Here is an 18509-nt window from a genome sequence, read left to right as displayed (position 1 = left end):
AATCTTCTCATCGAACTTCAACTGAGGATACAGCGTTTTCCTCCCAAAACATCAAACTGTTCCTTTAAAATGTGTCTCGTTCCTTCTGCTTGCATACATTCAGCTTCTCTGTACTGAGAGACTTTGTGTGTTTTTGTAGTTGGGGTTGTGGGTGGGGGGGGCGATGATGGCGGAGGTCCAGATAGAAGCACAACCACAACACAGGTTAGAACAATCACTGATGGCACAGTGTGTAGTGTAGCACGTACGTACTTTGTCCGTTGTACTTCAGCGGTATGTTTGTTGTCTCAGCTCCGTATACTGTCACCGACCCCGCCTGCCGCGTTGTGCGACTTTGTTTTGTCGAACTTTTTCCAGCATCGACTTTGTGTGTGTGTGTGTGTCTGCCCTTGGTGATTTTACAACAGTGAAAGCTCAGCTGTGGGCACATTCGCACAATAATGACACTAAAAAGTAGAAAACATTCTTTCTCTTAAAAAAAGAAACCTTGTTACCAAAAATAAAAGAAACCAAAAAAAAAAAAAAAAAAAAAATGCAGAGTACTTGTTAAGTGATATACAGCGATTGTTAAATTCAAGACACTGGTTTTATAGTAGTAGCAGCAGCACTAGCTACAGACAACTTAACAGTACACACAGTACAGTGTGTCAGATAGTAACAACAACCAATAGGAAAATCACAAGCGTTTTGCAGAGAGGCTTTTTCCACGTCCCACTCGGTCTCTGGCAGTGTCTGCTGGATAACTTGTTTCCCTCACATATTCATCGACGACAGAACCACACTAACTGTTAGGCCTACGTGGCATAGCATTCCTCAACTCTTGACAATCCGCACACAAGCGCACATCTACTGTATCTGTATCATCTGTATCTGTATCTACCCCCCCCCTTTTTTTTTTTAGAAGCTGTAAACAAATTTCCCTCATTTTTATTTTTTTGTTCCATTTTCCATTTTCCATTTTGAAAAAGTCTTATTTCTTCCGTTCTTTCAAGTCTTTAACTCTGTTTTCTTTCTCCCGGCTCTCCTTCTCGTATTTGTCCTTGTCCGACTTGGTCACGCTGTTGTAGGAGGGCGGGGAGGCCGTGGAGGGGGTCATGTCCGTTTTTTCCGAGGTGGAGTTCTCGGTGAACCTGCAGACGACCATGACGTCCTTGTCGGGGTCGCGGCTGCCCTCCTTCAGCTGCTCCTTGTACAGCGTGGACGCCTTCTTCAGGGCCAGGCGGATCATGTAGCGGCGGAAGGCCCGCTGGATGATGACGGCCGACATGTCCTCCTGTTTGCGGCGCAGCGTGGTGGTGATGGGCTCGTACGACACCTTGGAGGGGTTGGACGCCATGAAGCGCTCCTCCATCTGCCCGCGCAGCACGTCCATCTCGCCGCCCTCGCCCAACACCCGCTTGGTGAACGCGAACAGGATGTCCAGGCAGTGGATGCGCTCGCCGCTCACCATGGGAAGATCCATGGAGATGAGCTGGATCATGTTGGGCTTGGGCATGCGCAGCGGCGGGTCCAGGGCGTCCGCGAAGTCGGAAAGCTTGCTGTACTCCATGAACTGGGTTGCGTCCGGGTCGAAGCGCTCCCACACCTCGTAGAACATCTCGAAGTCGTCCTCGCTGAGCGGCTCGGCGCTCTCCTCCGTGGCCACGCTGAAGTTCTCCAGGATGACGGCGATGTACATGTTGACCACGATGAGGAAGCAGATGATGATGTAGCTGACGAAGAAGAAGATGCCCACCGACGGGTTGCCGCAGTTCCCCTTGTAGGAGTTCCCCGGGTGCTCCAGCTGGCTGTCGCAGTCCGGCTCGCGCTTGTTGAGGATGGGCGCCAGCAGGCCGTCCCACCCGCCCGACGTGGTGATCTGGAACAGGCAGATCATGCTGTTCCCGAAGGTCTCGAAGTTGAACATGTCGTCGATCCCCGCCTCCCGCTTGACGTAGGCGAAGTTGGACATGCCGAAGATGGCGTAGATGAACATGACCAGGAAGAGGAGGAGGCCGATGTTGAACAGGGCGGGGAGCGACATCATCAGGGCGAAGAGGAGCGTCCGGATGCCCTTGGCGCCTTTGATGAGACGGAGGATCCGGCCGATCCTGGCCAGACGGATCACACGGAACAGCGTCGGCGACACAAAGTATTTCTCTATGACTTCGGATAAAAACATTCCTGAAAGAAGAAGAGAGGGGACACTACAGGTGAATAGGGTAAAATTTTTAACTAACAGATATCACCATGAAACTTCCCAAGCTTATCAATTACATGAAGACAAATATTTTTTGTATTACACGTTTTGCCCAATTTTATGTTTAAACATGTAAATGAGGCAATATGTAATGAAATATGGACACATGTGCAAACACACACATAATCTGTATGTACTGTCTAGAGCTAAACTTCAGCTCTGTATACTACCTACTGCTGTAACATGTTATGTCAAAATGTCATAAGTAAACGAATGTTATATCAAAATGTAAAAAAAAAGCAAAAAGAAAAGAAAAGATTATGATAAAGATTTTTATTCTGTGGGTAATGGGGGCGGGACTAGATAAGCTTTTGCTTCTCCCGCTTTCCCTTTCGGCCATGTGTATTGTATTATTTGAACTAAGATGAAGTGTGATGATGATGATTTAAATTGACATGCCCGAAATAAACAAATTGATTGATTGATTGATTGATTGAAATATGTGCTAATCTGCATACAGTACATTTCCAGAACTGAAATCTGAACAATGGATAAAGCTCCTTTCAAAATTCTTGTTTTATTTTGTTGACACATTAGAGTCATAAGTTTTTACAGAGGGGATTTTGGATATCTCTTTTTATCATTCTGTAAATCAGAAAATACTGTCAGCAGCCCTAAAATTTCTCATTTCTCCATGTTTTTAGGAATAAAATGTTGTGTAAATCAGGCTGTGAATGATATATCAACAATCCCCTCTGTAAAAACCTACAGAATATAGAAAGGGATCAAACTGGAAGGTTTGGTGTCTCTAAGTGCTGCTGAAGCTCAGAGTCTGAGGAAAAACTCATTTTGAGAAAACGGCCTTTCAAGACTTGTACGGTAGAATTCCATAGATTGTTAATATAAATTGTACTTTTACGATTGGTTGTGGATACAGAGGAAATGAATGAAAATTTTTGGAGCCTACATCATTGTTCATGAGAGAGAGAGCTTTACAATGATACCTGACATGACATGGGTCAGACAACAGGCACAGCAGAGTATGTCACAGTAGCTGTTAACTTTTGGTGAATTTAGGAGAAATCTACTGACAAAAGAGACAAAATGAAGTAAAATAAAAACCTTAATGTGGATTTTCTACCATTTCTTTCGACTTCTCTGAAAGAATACATGTTAAGGAGGAAAAATAGGCCAAAATCTCATCTCTCTCAATTGATCAGTGCATGAAAAAACAGTGTTCTTGCCTGTATAGTAGTGTCTCGCCTTAAAGACACAATTTCCCCCAATTCCAGTGGGAAGATGCAACATTAAAACCATCTCCTCACCTACGATGGACAGGATCACCACCACAAAGTCGAATATATTCCAGCCGATGGTGAAGTAGTAGTGACGGAGGGAGATCATCTTCAGCGTGCACTCCCCTGTGAAGAGCACGATGAAGACCAGGTTGATCCAGTACAGGATGTCGTCCATGTCCTTCGTCTGGTCGTCCGTCTCCACCATCATGGTCACCATGTTGAGGCAGATGAGGATCATGATCACGATGTCAAAGGCCTGCTTCGTGATGAAGTCGAACACGCAGCCTTGAAAAGCATTCTGCAGGGGGGAAAATGAGGTGTTACTGTAGATATTTGTCATAATTTCATCCAAGAGAAGGGGATTCAGTCTGAGCATGTGGTGTAGTGAGGTCTTACTGTTGGCCGAGGAATCGGTTTCTGGGGTTTCTTGGATCCCAGCTTCTTCATGGCGTTGTAGTATTTCTTCTGTTCCTCCGTCATGAAGATGTCCTGACCTCCAAAGTAAAGGCAGCACAACAAAAACCTGGTTAAAACCCATGCATGGTGAAGTACTTAAAACAAGTGCTGGGTCCTGATCTGATTACAATAGAGCAGATTTTAAAGGGATGGTTCAACATTTTGGTAAATTGGCCCATTGTCATAATCCCTACAGGGGATAGGTTCGTTACCGTTGTCGGTGCAAGCTATTTTTAGAACGAGCTGCTCAGAGCTACGCTACGGGGGCTAATGGGATTTCTTGGTTTCCCTCATCAAACTCATCAAATACACAATCCAACAACTCCAAAACGCTCTGGTGGACAAGTTGTGACCTGCACATTCACCACGCTATGAGATAATAACAGAATGTTACCAGACAGAGTTGTTTTAGAGGGAAATGCAGAGACTGCTTGATGAAAAACTGCCCAGACGGGAACGCGCATCAGTGGGTTTTGCATGAATTTACCTCGAAAACAACTCTGTCTGGTAACGTTGTGTTATTATCTCATAGTGTGGTGAATGTGCAGGTCACAACTTGTCCACCAGAGTGTTTTGGAGTTGTTGGATTGTGTATTTGATGAGTTTGATGAGGGAAACCAAGAAATCCCATTAGCCTCCGTAGCGTAGCTCTGAGCAGCTCGCAGCTCTGCTCTGCTGTTCTAAAAACAGCTTGCACCGACAATTAAAGGTAACAAACCTACTGCTAAGACTATAGGGGTTATGGCAATGGGCAAGTTTGCCAAAATGTTCAACTATCTCTTTAATATAGAACCTAAAGCCTATATATCTAACTATATTTGTCTACCTTTATTCTAGATTGTCTACATTTCAACATATGTGTACATACTCTCATTAATCCATGACATGAACTGGAGGCACACATCACATCACAGTCACGCAGCTCACTGGGTGTGTGATGCGTCTGGAGGGAGGACTGGTGTTAACAGTGAATAACCATCTGTGTGACGTCGTGGCTGTGGGGCTGCTGCGCCACACCAACTGATACGGTGTCTCAGTCAGTCAGTCAGTCAGTCAAGTCAACACACACACACACACACAAACACAAACACACACACACACACACACCCCTCCCCCTCTGTCCTCCCTGCCTGTCATCTTCTCCTCATCCTCTCTTGGGCGTTGCCACTCCTACTTGTTAGCGCTCGGTTGAAAAGAGGCCAGATTTCCAGACTACATCCACTGTGACACTGCGTTTGTGTATATATGTGTGTGTATATGTGTGTGTGTGTGCAGGCAGGGTGTTTCTCAGTGACTCATGCTCTCTCAGTAATCCTTGGCAGCGGCAGGTCCTCACCGTGCTCCAGATAATCATTAGTCTGGGGCTCAGTTCTTTCTTTAACGCAGCTGTGGCTCTGTTGTTTCGGCTAAATCTGAGCCTCGGTTGCTTCTACACCTGTGATTTTCTTCTATATTTGACCTGAAATTTAACCTTTACCTACAAAATCTAAACATTAGTGACACTGGTTGATTCTTTTTTGTTTTTTTTTATGTTGTTTCTGCAGGATCTTTCAGATATATGAAATGCACTCACTGCAGATAAAATGTTACAGTCCCTGGGGCGATGTGTTGAAGGTCAGTGAGTGTAAATTAGAGAGAGAACGCCTTTTCTGAATTAAATGTGTAGTGACAAGTACAGATTCTAGTCTTCCTCTCAGGTTGGATGTATTGTATGTATGTATGTGTGCAACTCATCTTCTTTTTCTGCTGGTTGAAGTTGTCGATGATGACACCGATGAACAGGTTGAGGGTGAAGAAGGAGCCGAAGATGATGAAGATGACGAAGTAGAGGTACATGTACAGGTTGACTTCATATTTGGGCTGTTCCTCAAGCTGGAACGAGCAAAAAATAAAATAAATAAAGTTACTGGTTTTCACAACTTGTATCTGTCGGTCCTTCCTTCCTACACAGAAAAAAGCTGACTTACATTTCGAGAGTCCACAGCTGCGTACATGATGTCCATCCAACCTTTAAACGTTGCCTGGAAGCAGATGAATAAAGAGAGAGGGTTAAAACCTGCAGGTGATATCATGGTATTATTGTTATTGCCTCACAATCAAGTTTTGTGACTTGATAACAAAGAAGAACAAGTGCAATCCCTGCAAAACTCCTATTTACTTGGAGGTAACATCTCATATTTGTCACTGTTTTATTATTTTTTTGTGGATAGCAAAGCTGTAACTCTGACTGACATCTTTATATTGTGTTGCCAGATGGTTTACTACACAGAACCATCTGGGGAGACTTTTATTGGAAACCGTTGAAGAGTGTAGCTACAGTAGAATAAGAAAAACAATGAATGGGAGTTGCTGCACTACATTATAGCAACATTCATATGTTTTATTTTGAAATACATGCACACATTTTCACTAATTTACTCCACTAATTAAAATAAGTAACACTTTTTTCTCTCAATAAGCACATTTTTATTCTGAAATTGTATATTTGCAGAGGTGTGCATACAGTATATTATCACAGTTTGGGGTTTTTGTTGTATTTAATTCTGTAATCCTCTGCTCTGCCTCCTGTGATTACCTCATGTGCCTCACCTGTATGTGATTGCTCCACCTGTGTCTCATTTCCCCCTGTGTGTCTATTAGCTCAGTGTTTTCCCCATTGCTCTTTGTTGGTTCATCATGCGAGTACCCACTGTGTTAGTTCCTGCTGCTTTTTGCTTTCCCTTGCTTTTTTTTTTAGCTGTTTTGTGTTTGTTTAGAGTTGCCATTTGTTTATTCCATCCCATCTGAAAACCTTCCCCTTGACACATAATATAAATGTAATAGTGATTAGCACTGATGGAAAATGTAATTTTAACACCTACAGTATGTGATGATTAGTACCGAATTAAACACCTATTTCCTGTCACATCTCCACTGTCCCATCTAATAAAGGCAAAAATGCCACAATAAATAACTAAAAAAAACTAGGGCTGTTACGATATGCTTTTCTCCCGATTTGATTCTTCTACGATTTTTTGGATGGCAATTCGATTTAAATTGCGATTCTACTGTACGATATCAAAAAAAACTAGACATGTTTTAGTAAAACTAGACATGTTTTAGATCAGAAGTCACTTCAAATGCTGTACTATGCACTCATTGATCCGTACTTATCTTACTGAGTTGAGGTATGGGGAAACACATATAAAAGCACTTTACAAAAGATATGCATTTTACAAAAAAGAGTCATAAGGATGGTTCATCATGCTGGGTACCTTGATCATACAAATCCGTTGTTTTTAAAATCGGGTATTTTAAGATTCGAGGACCTAGTCAAATTCAAAACAGGTCAGATTTTGTTTAAAGCCTGGAGTAGGTTGCTACCAATAAACATCCAAAAAATGTTTATGGTCAGAGAAAGCATATAATTTAAGAGGGAACTGTAACTTTAAACAATCTACCATCCATTCTACCCTGAAAAGTTTTAGCATCTATTTTTGTGGTGTTAAAATGTGGAATAGACTGTAAGTACAAACATACACTCTTGGACAGCTATAAAGAACTTGACAGCTAATTTTACTCTTTTTATTTATAATCATGGTCTTATTTCATATTAAAGCAATATGTTTTTAATCTTCTGAATTGTATGGAACTACAGATGTACTGTATGACATGAATCACAATGTAAGGGGGGGCTGAACTTGATAAGCTTTGCTTCCTTCAGCCCCTTCTCAAACTTGCACAGTATCATTATTGTTTTGTTTCTTGTTACATAGATTGTCTTTTGATGTGCTTGTTTGAGACAAATAAAAATCAAATCAAATATTTCCGATTCTCTCGATTTTTAGTCTGCATTTTTAACATTTATCTGCACACAAATACTGTAGGAGCCTATAAATTAACATACTCCTAAAAAAAAAGGCTAACAAATGCACATTGCACAATATTTAAAAATAATTCCCCTCTCCAATTTTCAATTTTCCAAAAAAAAAAAAAAAAAATCGATTTTTGAAAAAAAAAAAATCGATTTAAAAATCGTCAAAAAAGATATCGCGATATTTATGTGAATCGATTTTTTCTCCCACCCCTATTAAAAACAACAACTCACCACTTGCAGCAGAGCCAGGTAACCTGCGCCGACGTTGTCAAAGTTGATTTTGACGTTCTTCCAGCGAGCGCTCTCGTTGACCAGGCTGATGCAATCCGACTTGTTGTTGACGACCTCGATGGGGAAGACCTCGTCGTTGGTGGTGTTGACGCAGTAGTAGTACTTCCCCGCAAACAGGTTGACCCCCATGATGCTGAAGATGAGCCAGAAGATGAGGCAGACCAGCAGCACGTTCATGATGGAGGGGATGGCCCCCAGCAGAGCGTTCACCACAACCTGGAGGGGCCGAAGCACAGACACTAACTCAGAGACTCCTGTCGTTCCTATGGAGGCGTCTGCTGTTTGACTTTTAAGATTTAATCACTATGAACTAGTCTGTTATTTAATATCTCATGTGTGCACACCATACATATCTACAAAGAAATTTAACAACGTGACAGTTGGAAAGAAGAAGGTGGACAGGTGAAAAAGTTTGATAACATTTGATAGGTAAAAAAGCAAAAACAGAAAAAAACCTTAGAGAGGCGGGATGAAGTCACAACATTTTGTTTGACTGTAAATGAAAAAAGACAAACAACAAAGAAAAAAATTACAGGTCAAAGGCACCACACAAGCAACGTCAGAAAAAACAATGCCTGAGAACAGCTATATGCAGTAAATCCATCGACACAATGTGAAGAGAGACATGCAGAGAAGAGGAAGAAGAGGAGAAGTACAGTGTTGAATTGCAAGGAAAAGATCAACTTTACAGAAGTAGCAACAAGACAGTCACACTCAAACTGATCTGAAACCATCTGGCATCACTTTTACACATCAAACATTAACCCAGCGCTATGTGACAGTCTAGAAATGGAAATCTAAATTATTCTGAGGAGCTTTCCAGAGGGCAAGCAGACAACAAGGAACGTGTCTCTACAGGTTTAAAGACACAAGTGTAACAAAAGTAATGTGACTGGAGAAGAAAAAGATAAATCACGAGCTGCGTGAAAGCAGCTGGAGGAGCTAGGATGTTCTCCAGGTTCGCCCATGAACAATAATCATTTGCGAGTGGTTTCCATGTCGCTGCTACTCCTCGTCTCCTTACCCTCATGCCCTCAAACCGAGACAGGGCCCTCAGGGGCCGCAGGGCTCGCAGCGTCCGCAGAGATTTGATGGCGCTGAGCTCAGAGTAGCCCAGAGCGTTGGCCACCAGGCTGACCAGGGACACCTGGGAGAGGATAATGTCACAGACAGGCAGGGTGAAAGGTGGGAAACAATGGAGAAAAAAAAAAGGTTCCTGGCACGAGGGGTGTTTCAAAGAGATTGAAGAAGACGGTTCATTTGGCATTAATGATCCGTCTGAGCACAGTTCAAGAGATAATAAAGTATTAACGCTGCTTAAAAATGAATCAAATGAATCAGATTCTTCAGACAGTGAATTTCAGATAAAAAGATATGGCAGTCTGCAATAATCCACACCTTTATGGTGCTTTTAATGAGACTTTTGATCCAATAAACCAGAATACAGTGGAAACCGCTTATAGTGATCACGGATATAGTAATCAACCACTTATATGGATCAAGAAATCCCCTTATAGTGTTCATTTTTGGTCATTTTATGATGTCTGCGCAGTAATTAAACTTGCATGGTGCCTCTGGAAAAGCAAATGACTGCACCATGTTTGAAACATTAAATAAAATTCAGTAAATGCTGAAGCTGTCCGTCTTGTTACATTTTTCTCATTGAAAAAACTATACAAATGGCATTCAGATGATTTTCTGCATAAAAAATGAAGTGAAATAATAAAAAATCAGTTATTAATAGTCAAGCCGTTTCCACTGTATGTATATATATCTGTGTGATAACCAGGAATAAGATGCTCTAGGAAAAGAGCAGCAAAACCTCAGTGTATCTCTGTTATTATCAAAAACATCTACAGATTCCCGGCGCATGGATATATTCAACAATATACTGTACATACATCCACTATGAGGAAGTCGAGCCAGCACCAGGCATTGGTGAAGTACTTGACGAAGCCGTAGGCCACCCACTTCAACAGCATCTCCAGGATGAAGATGTAGGTGAAGACCTTGTCGGCGAACTCCAGCATGGTTTTAATGGACTTCCTCTGCTCGATGTAGATGTCCTCGAACGCCTGCACACAACCGGATAACCGATGAAGGACCAATGTGGCGGGAACGACAATGAGTTCAAAAGGGAAAAAGCAAAAGCACGGCCACCCACCAGCGCTCCACTGCTGAGGAGGATCATGAAGATGATGAAGGACTCGAACCAGTTGTGCTCCACGATGATGAAGCAGGTCTTCCTGAGTGTCCACCAGCTCCTGAAGTTGGTGCTGTCTTCGTTGATCTGGCAGCACTGGAACCTGCGCACACAGCCTGCAGACACGGACCACCAGAAGAAGACCAGATGACTCACCTGATGCTGCTGCACACTGACACGGCGCCGCCATCTTGGCTCGGTCCGCTCGCTCCTTTTAGAGCGTTACAGTAAGCTTATGATGCATGTTCTACTATAATAACCAGGACTTGCTCAGTTTCTGACCGATTTTCAAACGGTTTGGTTTGTTATGAACGTCAGAAATGCAGTTATGATGCTGCATACTTAAAGGGATAGTTCAACATCTTGGCAAATTCGCCAATTGCCATAATCTCTATTGTCATAGGGGTGGGTTAATTACGTTTAATTGTCGGTGCAATCTGTTTTTAGATCGGCAGAGCAGAGCCGTGAGCTGCTCAGAGCTACGTTACGGAGGCTAATGGGATTTATTGGTTTGCCACATCAAACTCATCAAATACACAATCCAACAACTCCAAAACTGGTGGACAAGTTGTGACCTGCACATTCACCACGCTATGAGATAATCATGTAACATTACGACACAGAGTTGTTTTCGAGGCAAATGCAGCCGGAACTACATTCAAGACACGGTTGCTGGGCGGAGGGATTTTAAAAGTGCAAGTAGTTCCCAGTATTTGCTTCATGTGTCGTAATGTTACATAATTATACATGATCCATTGCATTAGCTGAGCAGCTCGCGTCTCTGTCCCGCCGATCTAAAAACAACATGCACCGACAATTAAAGGTAAAGATCCTACTGCTATGACTATAGGGATTATGGCAATAGGCCTATTTGCCAAAACTATTGCTTTAAAATCACGATGCACTTTTCTATTAAAGTAACACTGTATAGTAATAACATTATGCAAATAGTTAAAGTAATAGCGAAATACGGACAAAATTTGACAGGGTTATGAGTAGTAGTTATTCACCAACTTTTTCCTTGGTCTGACTATAATTTCTGATTCCCCCGATTTAGAGACACAAGGTTAACGTTACACCTTTCGTCTCCTGGCGGCTCCTTTATCCCATCCTGATGAGGAGGTACAGTGTTGTGATAAAATGTCAGGTTGCATTACGAGCCCACAGGATCCCACAGACCACTTCTCTTTCTGTCCTGCTGAGCATTCACATTCACTGTCACTCAGCCGTGAGTGTGAGACACCGGCGCTAAAGCACAAGCAGTTAACGCGATTTCACTCTTCGTCTTGAAATGTGCTGCGGAAGCATTTTCACCTCCTCTACCTTTTTTTTAATCGCACTGGCCCACTTTTTTTTTTCTTTTTTCTTTTCTTTTCTTTCTCTACACCCATCGTCCTCCCTCACCCTCGGTAAAGCAGGCCTCTGGGTCCAGCGACTCCTCCGGCTCCATCTCCACAGAGTCCACCCCGTCTCCTGGGGGGCGGATATCGACCGTACTCCCCTCCGATGAGCTCAGATGCTGGGGCTCAACATCGAGCTTCTGGGAAGAGGATGAAACACAAAGTTACACCGCACTCTCTGCAGCTTTAGTGGGTTTTTTTTTTTTTTTTTAGGAGCCAACCTTCTGAGCTGGTTATTCTCCATTCACATGTACCCCAACTCTTTACCTTAGTGCGGAGACCAGGCACTTGTCATAGCTCACAGAGTTGGGCTCTTATCATCAACATGCAGCATCGATCAAATGTACCTACAGGCTTTGATGTCAGTTTTATCTGATGGCTCAAATTAGATTATGTGGCGACACATGGCACAGGGGGGGAAGGTTGGGGCGTTGCAGAAATGCACTGTGGGTACGTTTGATGTGACCTCAGTTTCGAGGAAGAGTGCATGCAGTATTCCAGTGCATTATCAATCCAAGCCTGAAATAGTACCAAGCAGAACGTGTGCTTCAGTATTTTCATGTCCACTGAAAAAACATCAAATCCATTCGTCTAGAAAATTGATCCCGTTACTAATAAATAACCGGCCCCCCACCGCCCTCCTACCCCCACCCTTGAACCCTAGACTCCGCCCACAGAGCGATTGGTCAACATTTTCCTCAGTGACATGAAAACACATTATTTCCATTCCTTGAAAAGCGGTGTACAAGCTTCTTCTGTTTGTGTTGAAGTAGACGGATAACCACATTAGCTTACCAGCAAAAACCAGTACTGTGCACTGTTTATAAGACAGCATGTGGTCTGGCTTTTTTTCCCCCCTTTATGTTCCCATATGTCAAACATATTGAATTATCACCCATGCATACCCAGAAACATACAGGACTAAGATTTTCATATTTCCTCTCACTGATTTGTAAAAAAAAAACACATGTAAGAACAAGTGTTGCCTCCTCCTCTCCTCTCTGAAACCCTACAGCCTGTCATCATGTGCATGAAGTGGGACACTTTCTGGGAGTTGTGAGGTTTCTTTTTTTTTTTTTTCGGGCAAACATGGTGATATGCAGCCTCATGTCTGATCTGTCTAGTGTGTGTGAAGTGTAGGAACATGTCATCCTAGACAGTGCAGCAGCCCTGATTGCCGTGGGACCCAGCTAATACGGCGTGGGAATGATGGAAGCATGCTGCTCGCGAGTGCATCGTTTTTTTTTTTCTGGAAGGCTGTTTCCCTCCCGTTCTGTCTCTCCTTCTGCAGGAAACTCATTTGGACGTGGGTTTAACTCTTCACCCTACCATGCTTTTCTTAAAATCTGTATTAGAAATGTCAGATTTTTGATGGCAAGTTGGTATTGAAGGACGAGATAGTTGCAGTAAAACGAAAGTGGATAACACACAGGACAATCTACAATAACCCATTAAGACCAGAATATACATAGAGTAGAATTAAACATGCAAATGTTGTTGGTTTTGGTTATTTTCCATGTAAAACACTTAAAATAAAGTGATCACAAGGAAGGAATAAGGTCAATAAATGTTGATATTATTAGGATTTTAAATGAAATGCATCGTCATTTGCTGAAATTCGCACCAGGAGACTGAAATGCATCATGGGAAATGTAGTTCTTTATGCAGGTTTTTGCCACAAGAACGTTTTTGACGGCTCAAGGCTGAAGACTCGACGACGTCGCTGCCACGGGACAGGACCGAACCGTGAAACTAAAAGCATGTGCGACCTTCCGTCTTTCGCCATACAGTAGTAGGTCTTAATGGGATAATTGTGTCTATGCACTGTTTCCTGCAGGATTCAGTGTCATTTTGAATGTTTTTTTTTCCTAATTTCAGCATATGAGGAGAAAAGAAACAGATCAAATTCACTGTGTGATCACAAATCACTTAGAGCTGCCGTGTGTTATCTGTTTTGCCACTCTGCAAAAATCTGCATCGACTGATTATCTCCATGGAAAGAGTTCTGTCATCATAAAACAAGTATTTCATGTCCGTATGCATGGGCTATGAACCAGACAAATGAATTTTGTCAAACTACAGCAAAATTCATTCCTCTATCTTTTTTTTTTTTTTAATATGTCTTCATTCTCTTCCGCCTCCACCTCCTCTCTTCCTTCATTCTCAAGCTCGAGAGTGTTGGATGCCAATCAAGTCCCAAAAAACCAAGTCAAAAACCAAGCAATGAAATCAAAAGCAAAAGATCATGTTCGATGAGTTTATATATCAATGGTAAAAAAAATAAATTAAAAAAAAGAAGGGTGGTGTTGCTCATTCCTAATGGTTTGTAACTGCAAGACAGCCTGATGCTTGGAGATCAATTATGAAAGGGGGGGAAGGGAGGGGGGTGGGAGGAGGGGAGGGAAACCCACAGCAGTGAATGTGCTGCTGTATGGGAGAAGGGAGGGGCAGGTTAAAGCAAAAGGGTGGGGATTCGGGGAAGGGAAGGAAAAGGGAGGGTGGGGGGGCGGAGGGCAGACCAGGCAAAGAACGAAAATGGGCAATCCATTGAAGGTATGAAAAAATATGTTGTTTGTCTGTAAATGGCATAGGCAGTCCTCATGGTTAGTGCTATGGTACAATAAAGTGGTCTTACAATTATCCTCTCACTGAAAACCTTGAGAGCGTCTGTGACACAGCTGCAATAACAAACGGGGGGGAGTTAAACAAAGTAAGTCATACACACACACCAAAAGCCAGCAGCACACAACACAACCTCAAACTCGGCTCTCACCCACAAGGCTCGGCCGCAGGACACGCACATAGACAATCACACACAGTTCAGATTCCCCGCTCACAAAAGAGTGGGTTGCTCTTCTTTTTTTTTGTTTTTTTTTAAACTGTGCAATGAGGCGCGACATTCATATTCATCTCGCACAACAACAAACGCTCACGTTAAATTAAAGCTGGCTATCTGAGATCGGACCTGGCTAAAGGGTGCGGACGCCACGCCGGCGGTGAGGGAATCCATATATGGAGCATCTGCTGCTGCCACCGCGGCGGGCTAGAAATAGTCTCCCTGAGTTTGTTTTGGATCACAGTGGACTGGCACCACACCCACAGTGGCAGGTGGACATCACCAGGGAGCCCGGTCCCCACTGCTCTGTCAGCCTGGCAACACTTAACAAGGGTACCTGGCATTTACTCTGCCAGAATAGGCCATAAACTAAACTAGAAATTAAACTAGTCATAGTTGTGAGTAATCTTTTTAGCATTGCTTTTTAAATACGGGATGAAAACGACTGACTTGTAATAATAAAAGATTGATACCACTATAGGATGTGTGAGCTAATAACAGGTGCATCTCAATAAATTAGAATATCACGGAAAAGTCCATTTCCATTAGACATTTCCATATTTAAAATACTTTTTTTTAATTAGTATTTTGTAATACTCCCATTTTTTGAGATACTGAATTTTAGTTCTTCATTAAAGCAGAAGTAAGAGATATTTTTGTGTTAATATAAGTCTTAAATAGTTATATCTTCCGACAGCAATCACTTACATAGAGTGTTTGGACCGAAACACGGGTCTGTCAGTCACTCTGCTCTGCTCTGAGCCGAGGAGAAAACTTTTCTCGTATCCTACAATTTTTATCCAATGAGGAGAGAGAACGGCATGAAGGGCTGTGTGTGCAGCCAAGGGATGCGCCTGAATGTGGTGATGTAGGGACGAGGACCAATAGATCCATGACGAGGGCGGGGGCTGCTAACTCTCTGTGAAGTCGTACCAGTTCGATCTGGTACGAGTTCACGGGTCGGAAGTTACGAGTGGCCGTTATAGTGACTTTCACAGGTAAAACAGGTCGGAAAAACACGAGTGGGTTGCCTGGAACGCTACAAAGTCGTAAGTCGTGACTTGAAGCTGTAATTTACGGTTTCAAAAGCCTGCCTGGAACGCAGCATTAGCCAAAACGACTGGATCGCTTACTTCTGCTTTAAATGTAATTACACATTACACAGAAAAGAAATTGAATAAATTAAGACATTAAATGTTTTATTCCGTGTAATGCAGTGGTTCCCAACCTTTTTTGGCATTTTGACATTACAAATTTCTGGCGACCCCGCGCTCGTCAATCAAGATGCGCCAGCTCAGATATTTTTATATGTTGCATTTTATTTGAACTTGATTTATATTCAAGAAAGTTAAAGTATGTTAATAATTAGTTAAGAAAATATTTTTATCAGTATTTTTTTTAAATCAATTACTAGACATTTCAGGCGACCCCATTTGAATTCCAGGCGACCCCACGTGGGGTCCCGACCCCAAGGTTGAAAACCACTGGTGTAATGGATCTATATAATGTAATAGTTTCACTTTTTGAATTTAATTACTGACATAAATATTATTATTAAAAAAAGAATGAATTACTGACATAAATATTATTATATTAAAAAAATCAATTACTGACATACATACACTTTTCCATGTTATTCTTATTCATTGAGATGCACCTGTATGTAGATCCGCTCCCCTGCTAATATACAGATATGCAGGTGTGGTATAAAAACATCTCAGACGAGTCTCTTGTGCAGGTGTGCGTTGGGGTTGTGAGCTGCATTACCAGTGAGTCAGCTATACGCACTGCACACAAACACACTGACACACTGACACATACGCTGCTAATTGTTAAATGTCACTGCTGCTTCCTGCTTCTCCAGAAGATTCCCTCACTAACACAGCATGGTGCATGCACAAGTGAGTCAGCAGGTTATTTTCAACCTCTGCCGCCTCGATTGCAAATCTCAATCGACTGATCTGAGCACAGATACAAGTAACGTAGCTAGGGATGTCACAATTATAAATTTTCTTGGTACGATTATTGTCAGAGAAATAATCACGGTGTTACGATTATCACGATTATTATGCATTAATTAATTTCACAACACTATGAATGTGTAAAATCAAATATAGTCAAAATATAATTACATGACTCATTGTTTACACAAAATATTTCAAGTATCTATTAATATATGACCAATTCTTAATCCCCAGGGGAAATGTTTGAAATATTCAGGTCATAAATTGTCGTTTATAGGGTTAGGGTTATTGTTTATTTTAATCTTTTTTTTGTTTTGCTTTGCTTTTTTTAAAATTAAAAATGATACGCTAACATTTAAATTCCTACCAATTCAATGTTAAAATGGCCCAGTATCTGAGCATTTACCTTTATTTTTATGCACATCTGCCAATAAGGTTCCAACATCATCTTTTTGGGAAAGTAACGGTATTTAGGAATCTTTACGATTAACTAATTGTGGCGTTTAATACCGCGATTAATTGTGAAAACAAGTAATTGTGACATCCCTAAACGCAGGTAATCAAATCTGACAGACACGTGGCTCGTCCAATCAAAGAGTTTTCGTCTTACCTCTTTGCTTCCTTCTACGTCCGACGAGTCGCTGCTGAAATCTTCCGTGTTAAGGTTTTCAAAGTCCGACTCGCCCACAGCGATGGGCACCGTGACCGTCAGGCTGGGGTTGTGAATAAATGACATGTACTCTGACTCCTCTATGGGGTACTTCACCGTCGTGTCCCCGCCGGGCCTGACCCCGACCACCAGCCCTCCCCCCGGCCGCCCGTTGCCCTCCGTCATGTACAGCCCGCTGGGATCTTTGATGATCTCCACGGAGGTGTGGTTGGAGATGCAGTTGCCCTTGCCGTTGCTATGCAGCTCATCTAAGGGTTTGCTCTCTTCGGCCAGAGCGGATCCTTTACCGCTGCCGCCAGCGCCGCCGAAGCAGTGGCTCTGCAGGAACTGCCGCACCGTGGATTTGATGAACGCGATGCCCCGCTGGATCCGGCCCATGGCGACCTGCAGGTTGTTCATCTCGCTGTCGTCGTCGGTCGCTGCCAGGTTGTCGGCGCTGAAGGAGCTCAGCAGGAGAGCCAGGAAGAGGTTGAGAACCTGGGGAGACGTGGACATTAGAGCTGCAACAATTAATCGATTAATCGAACAATAATCAATTATTAAAGTAATCGTCAACTATTTTGATAATCAAATAATCAGTTTGAGTAGTTTAGAAAAAAAGAAAAAAAGTCAAAATTCTCTGATTTCAGCTTCTTAAAGTCCCCTTCCCGCAACCCTTTTTGGTCATTTTAAAACCAGCTCATTAGCAATGCACCTCTGGAGGGTGGGCGGAGACTGCGCTGCTCTGCACCCGCCCAGCCACCTCCTCCGGCCCCACCCCCCGCTCGCTGACAGCTGGACATTGTACAATTACAGATTCAGCGCTTTTAGCGTAAAACTCCACACTGGGATTCAATCCCAGACTGGAACATAGTCCTTGCTCACGGTGCAAGCTGCTCTACCAGGTGAGCTATACCTGTTATACCTTGACAGCTACACCGAGCTGCCAAGCCTTTCACCTCTGAGCCAGATGCAGAGCTGGGTGGGAGCTTGTAGCACTATGCCCTCCCCTGGAGCTGTGACACGTCAGCTCCAGTCTCCCTGAAACTGCCAGTTTGCGTCTGCCATTGGTTCACAGCAATTTGAAGGCAGAAAAACTCAGAAATGCAATTTTGCACTTCCCTTTCTGCTGATATGTGCTCTAACACAAGAAAAATGCCACAGGAACATGTGAAAAGCACGAAAAACACGATTTTCATGGGAGGGGGTCTTTAAATGTGAATAATTCTGGTTTCTTTGTTCCTTTATGACAATAAACTGAGTATCCCTTTAGTTTGTGGACAAAACAAGACATTCGAGGATGTCATCTGATTGACATTTTTCAACATATTTGAACATTTTATTGACAAAACAACTAATCGATTTATCGTATGAATA

At 42.7% G+C, this 18509-nt stretch overlaps 1 protein-coding gene across 1 annotated transcript in view; it reads right to left on the bottom strand.

Annotated features, from left to right (window-relative positions):
* Positions 1 to 952: 952 nt before the first annotated feature.
* The window catches only part of LOC146990812 (sodium channel protein type 2 subunit alpha-like), a 44205-nt gene continuing 26648 nt past the window's right edge, over positions 953 to 18509 (bottom strand). Inside the window, exons 17-27 of the mRNA XM_085799625.1 lie at positions 17094 to 17630; positions 11688 to 11823; positions 10245 to 10399; positions 9982 to 10155; positions 9105 to 9227; positions 8021 to 8296; positions 5901 to 5954; positions 5668 to 5805; positions 3874 to 3978; positions 3505 to 3775; positions 953 to 2163 (exon numbers count right to left, since the gene is read on the bottom strand). Coding sequence (XP_085655751.1) covers positions 971 to 2163; positions 3505 to 3775; positions 3874 to 3978; positions 5668 to 5805; positions 5901 to 5954; positions 8021 to 8296; positions 9105 to 9227; positions 9982 to 10155; positions 10245 to 10399; positions 11688 to 11823; positions 17094 to 17630 — 3162 coding nt within the window. The 3' untranslated portion in view covers positions 953 to 970. The remainder of the gene's footprint in view (positions 2164 to 3504; positions 3776 to 3873; positions 3979 to 5667; positions 5806 to 5900; positions 5955 to 8020; positions 8297 to 9104; positions 9228 to 9981; positions 10156 to 10244; positions 10400 to 11687; positions 11824 to 17093; positions 17631 to 18509) is intronic.

The sequence above is a fragment of the Trachurus japonicus genome, chromosome 2 (assembly GCF_045865225.1).
Source record: "Trachurus japonicus isolate A0001 chromosome 2, Traja_1.0".
In the NCBI taxonomy this organism is placed as follows: Eukaryota; Metazoa; Chordata; class Actinopteri; order Carangiformes; family Carangidae; genus Trachurus; species Trachurus japonicus.
Note: the sequence above shows the minus strand (reverse complement) of the source record. Positions and strands in the feature narration are given on the sequence as shown.